The 15,753-nt window shown below is 38.7% G+C and overlaps 1 protein-coding gene across 4 annotated transcripts in view; it reads left to right on the top strand.

The window, feature by feature from the left end:
• CPEB3 (cytoplasmic polyadenylation element binding protein 3) overlaps positions 1-15,753 on the top strand; it is a 184,443-nt gene that overhangs the window by 34,873 nt on the left and 133,817 nt on the right. For 3 of the 4 annotated variants that reach the window (XM_029932229.1, XM_029932228.1, XM_029932227.1), the window contains exon 1: positions 20-470. In XM_029932229.1, coding sequence (XP_029788089.1) covers positions 111-470 — 360 coding nt within the window. In that variant the 5' untranslated portion in view covers positions 20-110. Of the gene's footprint in view, positions 1-14; positions 471-15,753 lie in introns of those variants that run through there. The other variant, XM_029932231.1, reaches the window with a different exon arrangement.

The following is a 15,753-nucleotide window of genomic DNA, read 5'->3' as shown; positions in this document are numbered from 1 at the left end:
CTCAGCCCCCGCAGGCACAGCCCCCGCAGCAGCGCCGCTCGCCCGCCAGCCCTAGCCAGGCGCCTTACGCGCAGAGGAGTGCCGCCGCGGCGTACGGCCACCAGCCCATCATGACCAGCAAGCCGTCCTCGTCCTCGGCTGCAGTAGCCGCCGCGGCCGCGGCCGCCGCTTCGTCCGCCTCGTCCAGCTGGAACACGCACCAGAGTGTGAACGCCGCCTGGAGCGCGCCGTCCAACCCGTGGGGCGGCCTGCCGGCTGGCCGGGACCCTCGCCGGGCGGTCGGCGTGGGCGTGGGCGTGGGTGTCGGCGTCCCCTCACCGCTCAACCCCATCTCGCCTCTCAAAAAGCCCTTCTCCAGCAATGTGATCGCGCCGCCCAAGTTCCCCCGCGCGGCCCCGCTCACCTCCAAGTCCTGGATGGAGGATAACGCTTTCCGGACGGATAATGGTAACAATCTGTTGCCATTTCAGGTAATGCTCCATTGCACCTGCACACTCCTTCTACCCCGCTCCCTTTGCTCCTTCTTCCCTGCCATTTAACCGTCCACTGATGTTTGTTCTTTAAAAAAGGCATGGATGTCCAGCTCCCTTCTCCCCTTCCAAAGCCTCCATTTCACAAGGGCTATTCCAGTACCGGGGACAAGGGTGGGGGAACATTGTGACTGCGTAAGGAATCCTATGTAAGCGCCCTGATCAGATAGAAAAGGGCCTTTTTCTTTTGGTTTATTTTTTCGTTCACCATGTATGTGCCTCTTATTTTGTTCTTCTTTAACAAGTAAAGGTGCAAGGTGCTGGCATGGTCCCAGGATGAGTAGACTGAGATTCCTGTCATTTTAAGTAGCTACACACTTCAGGTTATGCAATCCTGGGTTCAGAGTGCCGCCTGAAAGCCATCCACTCCTAAACTACCCTGGGCCTACTCTTTAAGAGGTTAACAGCCCTTGAGTGGTGCTATTTCAGACAGTTGCATATGCTCAATTAAACTAATGTGAACACATGTGTTTATGTCTCGCTAAGGTGCTGGCATCATTAATAGCAATCAGCATATTGCCCCTGCCGGGAAAATTATGAGTGTGAGATTCCAATAAACTCCCCAACTCCTTCAGGGACCCAGTTGGAAGAGTGGAAATTCTAGGGGTAACCCTTCTGATGTTACCTAGAAGAAGGACTTAGATGTTGTTTTTCTAGAGCAAAGAGACAATAGGACGCGACCTTCAGAGCCATATTGCAATGGAGTCTATTTGCTAGCTAGCACTGAAATATTTAAAGCTGCAGTGTCCTTCAGTTGGGTTATTTAAGAAGACAATGCAGATCAATTACACCATTTGAAACTGGGCAAAGTGAAAGTCTTGCAACTTTAATGAAAAATGAGCCTTGTGTCTTCGTGTTAAATACCAGTGAAAAACCCAGGAAATGCCCCAGACAAAAAGGTTGAATGGAGTGTCCTTATTCTGTTCTTGTTTCCTAATCCAGCCCACGGCCACAGTTAGTTGGCAGTGTCCTGCACATCTTGAGTTGGAAAGGGGTGGTGAGGATGCGTGTTCACTGGGGGCTTTTGTTCTCAGGCAAACATTTATCCTTCACTTACAAATTGATTTGGCTATAAACTCAGTTAAAAAAGAAAAGAAGAAAGGAAGGTAAGAGGAGGGCTTTGGATAAGACCCAATTTGGGTGGTCAAGGAAATGAAACAAATCCTTTGAGCATTGCTGAAAAACAGTAGAACCAACATCTGACAGAGGTCGTCGAAAGCATCAGGTGCAATTGGAGCCTTCATTTTCTTGTTCTTTACATTTCAGATGTGATGTTTGAGGTGGCTCCCATCCATGAAGGAGGAGATAGGGTTATTGAGAAGCACATGATTCTCTAGGCTAGAGCAAGGATTTTTAACCTTGACAGTTCAAGGGAGTCCATGAAACTTGTAAATTGTGTGTATGAGAGTTTTTCATGAGCGAGGATCTTGACAAATTTTCACAGGTCCTTTTGGCATGAAGGATTTTAATATTAAGGTATATTTCTTTCCATTGTTCTAAAGTTTGCTTTAATAAAATGAAGAGACAACGCAAGATGAAATTCGTTTGGTAGAGAAAAGGAGGAATCTGCTTTCTGGAATTTCTTTATGGGTTTTGAGGAGTGAGGGGATAGAACAGGGAGGCGGCATTTGGTAGAAGAGCCCTTTTTCCTAACAGTTCCTCTGTTGCTCCCTATCCAAGTCCAGTCTTAGAAGATAACCTAAAATCTGATAGGGAGGTTTAGGGCTAAGAGTTGATGCTGTAAACATCACTTATCTTTTTCTAAGAGGTGAGTCTGAATACAACTAGCTTTTAATTGTCTCTGGAAATGAGGACTGGGGAGAAAGTAAATCCATAAAATCTCCCCCAAACTCATATTGACAAGTAGTGTATGGATTGCCAGTTGTTTCTCAGCAAGCCATTTACCAGTTATGCTAATACGAGCCAGACAGACTGGTTTGAGTTTGGTTTCTTGTCTTTTCATCCCTGGTAGTGCTATTGACTAGGCAAAGATGGCCAAAAGATTTGTACGAGGAGAGATTTTATACAGAACTGAGCTTTATATATTTAGCCTCAGGAAAAATTACATGTTCTTTAAGTCTTCTTTGTCTTACGTAAAATGGAGCTTCAGTGTTTTGAAGCAATAGTAGAACCAAATTAGGAGTAATCTGGTTGTTCTTTGGCTTTGGGTTGGAACATCACAAGACTTAAGTATATCACACAGGTTTAAAAAACAAAAACAAAACACCCTGAGTCTTGTGTTTAGAATTTTATGTGTCAGTCTGTGCAGTTATTTAAATCATTTTTCTGTGAAAGGGAGAAAATAAGTAGTCCTAGAGACTTTTTTTTCTAGATTCTCAGCCAAATGGGGCTTGCAACAGTGATCTACTCTAATGTATCTTAATGTGCATTTTTGAAATCCATATCCCTTCAGTGCTGCTTCACCCTCTTTTGCCAACCAACACAATAAATTTTTTTTTTGGAGCTTTTCTTCTGTGGTTTATATAATAAAAGCAGTAACTGTATTTGAATGTGGTTTTCCAAACTACATGTTCCTTACCCTCTTCCCTCAATTCTAACAAAGTTGATTGGTTTCCCTGAATTGGGGTGGCTGCTTCCTTCAGGTTTATTTGTATCTAAAAACCATTTCATTTATGGAAGTAGGGAAACTGAGGTCCTAAGAGGTAGAGTGACTTAGCTCTAGTCTAAAGGTTTGGCTAATTTTGTTGATGTGTGTGACCTTAACTTCCCTGTAGCACTAGTGCTGTCAGGTAGAATTAATTTAAGTCAGGTACTCTTTGGGCTCCATTTAAAGGGATTTAAGGTTATGGAACTATCTAGTGAGGCTCCCTGGCTGATGTCTCTTGGTGATGTACCTTCTGCTAAGTGGCTCAGGAACAGTGAGGCACTACCCTGGGGGAATTATAAATATGCATCATTCTATATTTATATAAGACAGAAAAGCCTGGGTCTGTAAAAGGACTCAAGCAGAGATGTTTTCTATAGGTAGTAAATGTGGGTTTATATAGCATTTTTGTCCAGAGAAGTTTAGAATGGATTTTCAAGAATACCTATTTCACCACTCTGTTTATTGTCCAGAGGAGGAAATTGAAATTCCAATATGTGAAGTTCCTTGCCCAAGTTTGGGTGGGTAGCTTGTATCAGAAGTAGGTTTTGGAGGCAGATTGCCTAGGTTTCAAAATCTTAACCCTGCCAGTCACTTACTTTGTAATCTTGAGCAAATTACGCATACATATTGACCCTTAATACCTTTATCTGTAAAATGGGAATAATAACAATTCTTTGCTTCAGATGAGTTCAAATGAGAAACTGCATTAGCACAGTGCTTGGCTCATAGTAAAGCACCACATAAATGTTGGGCTATGAGTATTGTTATTGTAATGGTGACCAGAAGTTCTGCAGGGTCTTATTATGGTATGGATTACTGATTTCTTACACAGTGTAATCTGAATAACCATAAAGTTCTATACAATGTTGTATGGTCTTTTTTCTGTTTGAAGGTACCCTCTGGTTACTGTAACAATGTGGTGATCCACCATTTACTTATGGGCCAGGCCCTGTATTAAACAGTTTAGGTATAGCTTCTCATTGGAACTCCTTTGAGGTTCAGGACTGTTATAATCCTCATTATACTTGACAAAAATTGAAAGTTAGTACATTTACTTCATTTGTTCACGATAACACAGCCAATAATTGTCAGAGTTGGGGATTTGAACCTAGGCAGTCTGCCTCCAGAGCCCGTCTCCAGTCTAATACCTTGGGTATGATAGCTCTAGGACATCAGTTAACAGTGCAGTGTAGAGACAGGAGACTGGACTGAATCTGTACTTGCCTTTATAATATATCCTGGAAATCGTGCTTTTAAAGAATTTATATTGATGGAAAGAGGGAAGAAAATTATGGCCTCATATATTTATTGCCACTTATTTGCAACAGTAGTCAGTATTTCCCTCTATTAATTTACTTAATTTATGTATTTTTCAATATCATATTTTTGGGGGGAAAATTTCAAGTTATGTTTTGCTTTCTTTCTGCATCTCTGCTTTTATCCTCTCCACTTCCCTCACTCCAGATTAAAAGACTTTATTTTCTGGTATAAGTCTAGTTAAATGATATTTAGTGTTAATTTGGCTAGTGGGTTATCAATCACAGGAACAAATTCCTTATGTGAATTAATGGGAATATAGATTATATTTAAAAATAAATATGCTTATTTATAAAATTTTAGGAAACTAATATTTTGCACATTTTTGCTCCTTTTTTTTTTTGTAAACCATCTTTTTAGGAAGTAATATATAAGTTGTCAAGTTCCTGCTTGCTTTTTGACTAAGGTTAGTCAAAATGACCTAAATTTAAAACTGGAGAGTCTTCTGTTGTTTGTTTCTTAACTACTGCTCTAATGCAAAACCACTTACGGTCCACCCAACCCCGCAAACTATTTCAGAGCCTTTATGGCATGGTTACTGTGAATGCCCATGAAGCCACATTATCTATATTCTATTTAAAAGACAGGTAGTTTAGGAAATATTAGAAGGTTTTCTATGCTACTAAAAACGTTAAAAATATAAACAGTATACTTCAAAATTGCATATTGAAAAGTAGTTAGCTTTAACTTTTTATGACCTTGCAGTGAGTTGATACAAAAGTATGCCCTCAGAAATGTAATGCTTTTAGATATTCTATAAGATACAATTTTCTACTTAAATAGCTTTCTCCATTGGTTGGCCTATTTTGCTTTTTTCGAGGGCAATTCTTGTCCATTTGGAACTTGTCATTGCTCAGGTGGGTTTTGTAGTGTTTTGATCTGCAAGTATCAGAAGATTATGGCTTTGTTTTTTTACAATATGAAAAGTTTGATTAAGTCATGTGGATTTTATTGAGGAGAGAGATGGAGAGGAGTATAGAGTAGTGGACAGACCATAAAGCTTGAAACAAGAAAGACACTGGTTGAAGCCACAGCTCTGTCATTGGTGATTGGATCACGTCATTTAGCCAATGATTCTTTTTAACCAGTCTGCAAAAATGGAGAGAACACCAATCTTCTGGGTTTGCTTTCCAGAGAATGTGTACAGAGTGTTCAGAAAATTAGATACTATTATGGCTCTTAGATGTCTGCCTAACTACCTCCAGTTATAGTCAGAGTTTAATAAAGGAAATATTGATAATCAGTAGTCCAGCATTAAACAGTAATTGATGGCATCTGGAAATGGAGAAGGGCTGGAAAGATGTGTCCAGCAGAGATGGAAGAGCAGTGTATATTATATACACTCTTTGTATATTATGGTGACTGCCTTGACCTAGAAAGGCAGTAACTACCTGCTTTTTTGTAACTACCTGCTTCTGCTTCTGGCTGACTCACCAATGCAAGTATAAGACTTTTTCTCGCTCTGTGAACATTTTAATTGGTGATGGCAGAAATGCTTACACTTGTAATTTCCCAAATGCTACCAGTGTTGATTTTGGTAGTTCTGGAGCAATAAAGGCTCTAATTTGAAGCTCCTTATTACCACTTTCCCGAAGACCAGGCCTGGCTCTCTGTAGGGGCCCATATGATTGTCAGAAGTAGAATTCAGTATAGAGCTCCAAGTTTGGATCTTGGGAGTTGGGGAATATAACCACCACCACAAAGGGGCTTTCTTGGAGAGATCGCTGTGCTTGCAGTAGTAGCCACCCCACAGCGGGTCCTTATTACTTGTACATGGCTTGTTCTATGAGGGTTCTGTTATGTTTCGGTTCTATTACATTTAGTTTTCATATCCTTTAGTGTTCTTTACAGATGCTGAACATGTAAATTTCTGAATGTGAAACCATTTAGTATTTGCATTTTGACTTTATGTGAAATAGACAGGTACTACTGAATGAAAATAATACAATAAATTTGTATCTTGGAATTCAGCCTACTTTTCTTTCCCCAGAAGTTTTAGTATATAACTATCAGAAATAATAAATCCATAATATGAATCCTTGTTGGCATACTTCAGAGGAGAGAAACAAAAATAGGCACTAGTCTTTATATAATATTTAGGTGATCATAGAATTAATACACATGGAGGAAAGGAAATATTGTGTACTGATTTTGTATTTATAAGACTGTGGACAACCAAATATCTTTATTTGTTAGGGATTCAAACTTATTTCAAAGTCAAGATCAAGTACAAGAGAAAAAAAGATTCTCTTTCTATGGTAACTCAGTGCAACTAATTAAATGGTCACCGAATGAACCAGCGTCTAGAAGTTTACAAACACCTAACATTTAGTAACTGCTCATTAAATGAATGAGTAAACATTTATTGCTATTGTTTAATTTTTTAAAACGGTTTATTTTTGAGAGAGAGAGAGAGACACAGAGCGTAAGCAAAGGAGGAGTAAAGAGAGAGGGAGACACAGAATCAGAAGTAGGATCCAGGCTCAGAGCTGTCAGCACAGAGCCCCATGCAGGGTGCGAACCCACAAACCATGAGATCCAGCTGAAGTTGAATACTTAATGACTGGGCCACCCAGGTGCCTCTGTTACTATTATTTTTAATGTTTGTTTATTTTTGAGAGAGACAGAGTGCGAACAGGGGATGGGCAGAGAGAGATGGAGACAGAATCTGAAGCAGACTCTAGGCTCTGAACTGTCAGCACAGAGCCTAACACAGGGCTCAAACTCACAAGCCATGAGATCATGACCTGAGTTGAAGTCAGATGCTTAACTGACTGAACCACCCAGGCCCCCCAAATGAATGAATAAACATTTAAACACAAGGTGCTATAGTTTTATTTTTCTAAAAAATGGACTATTTAACATTTTTGAGACAGATTTGCCCTTATGCCATTTCTCTACAAGATGGTAGGATGTGTCCATAGGATGTGGAAATAGGTTAATGTATATAATGTCATAAAGGACATCTTCAGTTTGTAAAAATAGCAAATATCATCTGTGTTCCCAGGCTTAAGGACATCCAATAGTTTCTGGGATATGACTCTCTTTGTAGGTTTGGTATGTCAAAAAGCAGAGTTCTTATTTTGACATAAAAGATTTTGGGAGCCAATGCATGGAAACAGCAGCTTGCAACTTACAAGTTAAATTGTTCTTTACCTCCTCACTGTTAATCAGCTCCTTCTTGTAGAGCTAATTTATCCTGTTATGGTAATCTGTTTTGTTCCTGACTTCTCAAATTGTTATTAATACTACAACTGACCAGAATGAGGATCAGAATAACTCTGACAATAGCACTTACACATATTAAGAAGAGAAGTCTTTGGTCTAAGAGGTTGACAAAGTAGGTTGCAGTAGGCCCATTCAGTCATTCATTTGAGGAATGTGAGATTGGAAAGCAGAGAGGTAAAGGGCCTGTCTATCTTTTTTTTTTTAATTTTTAAATGTTTATTTTTAAAAGAGAGAGTGGAGGGGCAGAGGGAGAGGGAGACACAGAATCTAAGCAGGCTCCAGGGAGCTGTCAGCACAGAGCCTGACGTGGGGCTCAAACCCATGAACCATAAGATCATGACCTGAGCTGAAGTTGAATGTTTAACCCATTAAACCACCCAGGTGCCCCAAAAGACTATCTTATCTTAAATATATGGTAGGGTTTGGGGACTGATTAGGGCTTAAAATACTTCAGAGGAAACATTTTCATGATCTGACAATTTAACTACCTACTCAATGTCCAGGAGACCTAGTTCTTAGGTTTCAGATACACAGCAATTAAAAAGGACAAGAAGTTAATGTGCCCAGCACCTCTCTTTTGCAATCTGCTGTGGAAAATTTCCTTTCCTCTTTTGGATGAGAGAAATATAACTGAGATGTGCAGGGGATTAAAAATAGTGAAGACCAGTAATGTTTATGAGATTGGGGGAAAGGCTGAGATACACTTTTTGGATATGAATCTGTTTTTATGTGTTCGCATTTGATTTTGTGGGTAAACTAGTCAACTCATGGCCACATTGTTATTTAAAGCAATTATAATCAATAGTAGAATTCTGAGTTCAGATAAGTGGTTAAGAAGGATATCATATGTAGTATTTTTGTTAACTACAAATCTCTGATCAAAGGGATGGGATTTACATTGTTGAATTTCTTTTGGGATCTTCACTCATGGTCATAATCCATGTACTTCAGCTTTTTGGTATTGTATTATATTAATATGTTTATTTTTGAGGAAGAGAAAGAGAGAGCTTGCACACGTGTACAGGAAGGGGTAGAAGGAGAGAGAGAAAGAGAATAATCTTAAACTGGCTCCATGCCCAATGCTGAGCATGAGATCATGACCAGAGCCGAAATCAAGAGTCAGACGCTTAACCAGCTGAGCCACTCAGGTGCCCCTTGAGTGTTGTATTATTTTTCATGTCTCCTTCTACAAATAGATACAGCTAAAAAATACAGGGGACCCTGCTTGCCAAGTACTGGTCTCACCCTTTTCATGGAAATTACCTTATTTAATCCTTAATCCTTACATGTTCTTATGAATTAGAAATTGTCATCCCACTTGAGACTCAGAGAAGGTGACAGAGCAGGAGTGGAAACATAGGTTTCTATCTCCATCCATGTCCAGTTCTTCCATTCTACCATCCCTGCTTGCCTCTTGTCACTCACCATCTTTCGATATGCCTTTGATGTTGCACTCTTTGCCCAGATCTTCCCTGATATTCCTCATCCCACATTGCCTTTATAACACTCGTCACTCTCCAAAGTGAGCTGGTTTATTTTGTTTTGTTTCTCCACACTAGAGTGTAGCCTCCCACAAGGGCAAGGGCCTTTCTACTGCTATGTCCGCCGCAGAGGTTGTGACAGCCCGGGATATTTTAGGCATTTGGTAAATATTTGTTGAATGTGTTAATGATTTACATTTAAAAAATGATTGTTTAGGCATTTATGGTTATTTGCATGTAGCTAGCAATGTAAAAGTAAAAGTCTCCAGGAAAGTCTTCACAGCTTAAAATATTTTCAGTTTTTTGGATTTTGAAAGTAATTCATGTTCACCGTTAAAACTGGAGGGAAAAAATTGTTCATAATCCTGTTACCCAGAGGTAAGTACTCCTGTTTTGGTGCATTTCTGCCAATTATCTCTTTTTTATGTGTATGTATAATGTATTTATATGGTTGAGATGATTCTGTGTTAACAATTTTATAGCCATATTTTTTAGTTTTTCATATCATTAAATTTACAAACATTTTTTATTGCATAAAATTCTAACACAGGAATCCATTAAAATTTAACAAGTCATTTAAAAAAAATGTTTATTTGAGAGAGAGAGAGTGTATGTGCACATGTATGAGCAGGGAGGGGCAGAGAGAGAGGGAGAGAAAGAGAAACCCAAGCTGACAGTACAGAACCTGACTCAGAGCTCAGTCTCACAAATGTGAGAATCAAGACCTGATCCAAAAAGCAAGAGTTGGACGTTTAACCATCTGAGGCTCCCAGGCACACCCGCAAATCATTTTTATATTTGGAGGGTTTAGGTTGTTTTCAATTTTTAACTATTAAACAAATGTCGTTATGAACATTTGGGGCATTTAAAAGCCTAATTTAGAGCTGAATGGTCTGGGTTCAATAGGCACACCCATCGGACAGGTGTAGGAGTTGCAGCAAAGAAGATTTGCTTTAAGCAGAGGGAAGAGCAGGTGGATAGGTAAGTAAAACATGTGCTGAGAGAGCAGATGATGCAGGGCAGGGGTGAGGTGAGTGAGAAATGTGGCTAGAGAAGCAGGTAGGGGCCAGATCACAAGGACATTCCAGCATTTTTTGCCTTCAACTGTGTCCAGTAGGGGGACATTCAAGGATTTTTAAGCTGCGAAAGATAGCCATTTTAAGACTTTTAAGTTCGTAAGTGAAGTGATCACATTTTTGTTTCAGAAAGATTATTCTGGGATATAGATTGTGGGGGACCAAACACAGGCAGGGTAGCCAGTTAAATGTGAGGATCTAAAGTGATTGAAAGGAAAAGACACTTGAAAAATAAATTAGAAGGCTGACTGGAAGCACTGGTGATTGCTTGGATATTAGGAAGGGAGGAGAAGGAGTTTAGAATGACTCCCAGGTTTTAGTTTAAGCAGCTGGGGAAAATGATCTAGAGGTGAAAATGCGCAGTAGTGGCAGATTAGAATTTTCATGACTCAGAAGCCAGGTGGGTTTAGAGTGGAAGAATTTCACAGGGGAAAGCTATGTGTTGGGAATGTTTGAGCAAGTGATTTGACATCTCTTATCCACCCATGCTTTTGTGTGACTCTCAATGTGTGGGAAGGAAAACCTTATTAAGATAGATTACTTCATGGACTACTTATTAGAACACTAAATCTGAGAGAAGAAATAACTACCATTCTAACTCAAGCGCTTTTACTGATTCTAGACTGATCTTTTTTTGTTGTTGTTGTACCCTGCGCATTAGAGTGTATGTTAGCTGATTAGTCATCTTGTTTATGAGTTACGGCCTGGTATTGCAAAGAACTACAAGGAATTGCTAACCAATCAATCATATGGGAGGATCACAGGCAATAAGAGAAATGAAACCTGGAATGTGTTATTTTTATGTTGAATAAACTCTCTTGAGAGTTAGTGGATATTATTAGCCAGTCTGAATACCATTAATAAGGTCGTAACAAAGTTGATATTAGACCGTAAGGAATTTAGTTGGCCATACTGATATAGTGCCTAGTTTTTTAATTGGTGCAAACATAATAAAATGTTTAGGAGCTTAGAATCCATAGAGCCACAAGGAGATGTCCTTTGTGGGAAGTAGAGGTTGGAGGGGAAAGGAAATGGGGCCAGGGTATAGGAACCACCAGAATCATAACTTGTTTATTCATTTGTATTTCTAGGGAGAAAGGTGGGCTGTACCATTCATTAAATTTCCAAGGGGGCCCATAACTCAAAAATGGTTAAGAATCATAGATTTAGAGTAGAAGCACTGCTACATGGCACCCAGTAAACCTTTAAAAAATCTGAAACCTTCAGGTCTCATAAAATGTTTCTTCCTTTTCATATATTCATCTAACTTTAAGAACTTTCTAAATAAAAGGGTCCCAAATACCCTTCTAGCTTTCTCTAGAGCATTCAAAGTATTTTTCATCATAAAAATAGTTTTTTGGGGGCACCTGGGTGGCTCATTCAGTTGGGCGTGGGCATCTGACTCCTGGTTGCAGCTCAGGTCATGATCTCAGGGTTGTGAGATGGAGCCCCACGTAAGACTCTGCACTGAGTGTGAAGCCTGCTTAAGATTTTGTCTGTCTTAGGGCGCCTGGGTGGCTTAGTCAGTTAAGCGTCTGGCTTCGGCTCAGGTCATGATCTCACGGTTTGAGTTTGAGCCCTCCATTGGGCTTTCGCTCTCATCACAGAACCTGTTTTGGGTCCTCTGTCTGTCTCTCTACTCCTCCCCTGCTTACATTCTCTGTCTCTCTCTCAAAAAATAAACATTAAAAAATAAAAAGATTTTCTCTCTCTCTCTCTCTTTGTTCCTTTGCCCCACACACTTGTGCTCCTGTGCACACACTCTCCCAAAAAAATTTTTGGCATTTATTTCATTGGTTTACATAAGTTAAATCACAGAATTACAGTAATACAAACATTAAAAAGGCTTAGAGGCTCTGTCCTTCTTTCTCTACCCCTCCCTCTCGCTCTCTCAAAATAAATAAACTTTAAAAAAAAAGGCTTAGGGACAAACCCACCACCTCTAGGTAAGCTTGCAGCTCATCCGATAGGAAAGAAATTTCTGGGCTAATCTGTGACAGGTAATGAGTGTACTGTGGATATTTTGTATAGGGTTGTAACGCATGGGTTAATCTGGAAAGTCAATTAAACAAAGCTTCAACTATAGTAGATGCTTATGAAAGTTTTGATTTAAGAGAGGGATGTTGTTTCATTTTGGTATAAGAAGTACAAATTGGAAATATTGACTTTCAGAAATTGCTGGTTACAGATGACCTCCTCTCCTCAGAGGAACATTTGCACTCTCCCATTCACTTCTTTATGGTTGCTATGACCTCAGAAGGCCCATTCCTATTACTGTAACTTAATGAAGAGAGTAGAGGGTAGAGCTGGGGGGTGGGAGGCGGGGGTAGAAGTTTAGGGATTGTACGGTGGAGGGACAGTGGCTTATGTCTCAATGATAGACCTGAATGAAGCTTATTGAAGAGAAGTGTATCAGCCCTTGAGGTTTCATATATGAACAAGGCGGATGCTGGTCCAGGTTTTTTTTTTTAGCTTTGTAACCAGTTAACAACCAGTTAGTCGTTAGTAGTTAGTAGTTAGTAGTTAGTTAGCTAGTATGGAAACCTAGCCATCATCTATTTCCTGGTTTCTATTGTATGGAGCATTTTAACAACAGAGCATTTCGGAATACAATTTAATATGGTTGATATCAAGGCCTGGTAAGAGCAATTGACCAAACAGTTTTCAACCTTTTCCAGCATCATATTCTACATATACCTACATTAAAAGACACCCTGTTCTGTTTGTTAGTTTGGGGGAGGTTGCTATTTTTTAATTGGTAGCTTAAATTAAAAGTTTGCCAGGCCCCTCATTGTCATAGTGCTCATTCAAGGGCAAAAATATCTGGAGAAAGAAAAAGACTTTATTACTTAAAACTGTGTAATGACAGTATCAAAATACTGAATCTGGTTAAAAAATAGCTGGTCCTTAAGCTACAAAAACACAATCTAAATACTTTGAACCATTTTACAATGCTGATGCAACATTATTTTGCAATGTTTGTGAGATTAAACTTTGTATTGATATAAACAGAATAAAGACAGATGAATTGTGTTAATGCTTCAGGCTATTGCAAAGTAAAACTTTGATGAATGGAAATTTTTAAATTCCACTTCAAAGGCATTATGAATTTAGCATTTTAGAACATTTGAGACTGGGTGGAGAGATAGATTTTATCATATTTTGCCCTTGAATTCTTCAGCATTCCAAAGACATGAGCTCATCTGAAGGTAGCAAAATTATTTAGTTAACATTTTAGAGCTTACTGTGTACCTCTACATATTTGCCAGTGTATATGATCGTATTTGACCTTTGGTATGATCTAGCATATAAAATGTTATTCCATTGTAGCTATTTTAAAGTTGGTGAATCATGCAAGTATAACACAAGATTTTTATTTTAAAATACAATGGGGTATTTGATATTCTAATTTAGGCCCAGATTCTGTTAAATATGGAACACAGAGACTTAAGGCAAATTATAGCTTAGTATCAAAAATGTAAGGCCCGAGTGAGGAGGAAAGAAAGAAAAATCTTTTGATAGTGAATATATTGTTTCACACTGAGGGGCATAATGGTGAGTTGAAGCAGACAAGGGAGTTGGAGTGGCACATTCTGTTAGAGAGACATAAATAATAGAGAATGTATTGAATACTGAGACGTCAAAAGGACATTGAAAGACATGAAGAAGATTTCAATGAAGAGGACAAAGCTAGGTAAAAGGATGCTTCAGCTTTTGTTACAATAATTAAATATTCAAAAAGGCAGCCATTTTATACTGTCCAGGAAGTTAAGCAATTGCTCATTTGATATTCTGGTTTTATGCAAGCAAGCCATAGGCAAGTAAGCTGACATCAGGGATTTATATTAAGAAGTTTCTTCTAGGGAATGTCATAAGCAAGTTCAAAACACAAGCTTTTAATCTCCTGTGGCAAAATCATAATATTTATGATGCCTCTAAGACACTTCATGTTTGTTCTAAACCATCAAAGAAAGACCATGTGTTCAGCATAATTTGCATTGTGTATATTATTAATGAACCAGTCTGATGACTTCTTATAGTACTCAGTTACTGTAAAAAGTCAACCTATATAGAAAAGAAATGTGTAGATTATGTTCCATAGAGACAGCTCTATAAACCATTATGCTGTGTAAAATTCTTATGTATTCTTTTCTATATTTTCTCTCTATTATAAATCCAAAGAAATTCACATGCATCATATGTGGCAATGCTGTTAACTAGAGTTTGGATTCGGTATTTACAAGGCACATACTATGTTCTTGAACTAGTGTTAGGTATTATGGAGGACACAAATTATCTGAATCCTGTCCTGAGGAACCAACATACATGCAACAGAGCATTATATGAAAGCAAGTAACAGATTGTATGATGTGTCAGTTGCACTGAACAGCCAAGGAGGGGGCAAGAGTTTGGCCTAGAATAGTTAAGAACAAAAGTGATAAAAGTAATAGAGAGTGTCCTTGGAGCTCTATTTTGTAGCATAGACAAGATTTAGCTACAGAGAATGGTAATCCAAAATAAGGAAAGAAAAATGAGCAAGAAGTGGGGTTATTGAGCAGAACTTCCTGACTAGAGTAGGAGACCTTTATTTTTTATTTTATTTATTTACTTTTTATTTTTTAATTTACGTCCAAGTTAGTTAGCATATAGTGCAACAATGATTTCAAGAGTAGATTCCTTAATATCCCTTACCCATTTAGCCCATCCCACCTCCCACAGCCCCTCCAAGTTACCCTGTTTGTTCTCCATGTTTAAGAGTCTCATGTTTTTGTCCCCCTCACTATTTTTATATTATTTTGCTTCCTTTCCCTTATATTCATTTGTTTTGTATCTTTAAGCCCTCGTATGAGTGAAGTCATATGATAATTTGTCTTTCTCTAATTTCACTTAGCATGATATCCTCTAGTTCCATCCATTAGTTGGCAAATGGTAAGATTTCATTCTTTTTGATTGCTGAGTCATACTCCATTATATATATATACACACACACATACCACATCTTCTTTATTCATCCATCAGTGGACATTTGGGCTCTTTCCATACTTTGGCTAGTTTTGATAGTGCTGCTATAAAAATTGGGGTGCATGTGTCCCTTTGAAACAGCACACTTGTATCCCTTGTATAAGTACGTAGTAGTGTAATTGCTGGGTTGTAGGGTAGAGTAGGAGACCTTTAGATCTTACTGGGAGATAAGGATGGATTGGATTTTTTAGGATCCAAAAAACCAATACATTTTTATTTACTAGATTCTACTTGATTTCAAAAAGCATTTAAGATGTCTTTGTACATACTACATTGCAAGAGAACATAGATTAGAAGTAGGTGAAAACAATGACATAAAGGGTAAAGTAAGAGTAAGGATTCAAAATGGAGTCCAGAATTAGACCAGTACTGATGATGCTTATCACGACAGTTGCAGTCTTAAATGTCTGGCTGAGAATGTGGATTCTGCTGCAGACAGTGAGAACTCTGAAGAACTAAGATCAGGGCAGTGGGACAATAAAAATAGATGT

Source organism: Suricata suricatta, chromosome 2, assembly GCF_006229205.1.
Source record: "Suricata suricatta isolate VVHF042 chromosome 2, meerkat_22Aug2017_6uvM2_HiC, whole genome shotgun sequence".
Taxonomy (NCBI): domain Eukaryota; kingdom Metazoa; phylum Chordata; class Mammalia; order Carnivora; family Herpestidae; genus Suricata; species Suricata suricatta.
The sequence above is the reverse complement of the archived record's forward strand: the minus strand, read 5'-3'. Positions and strand labels throughout refer to the sequence as shown.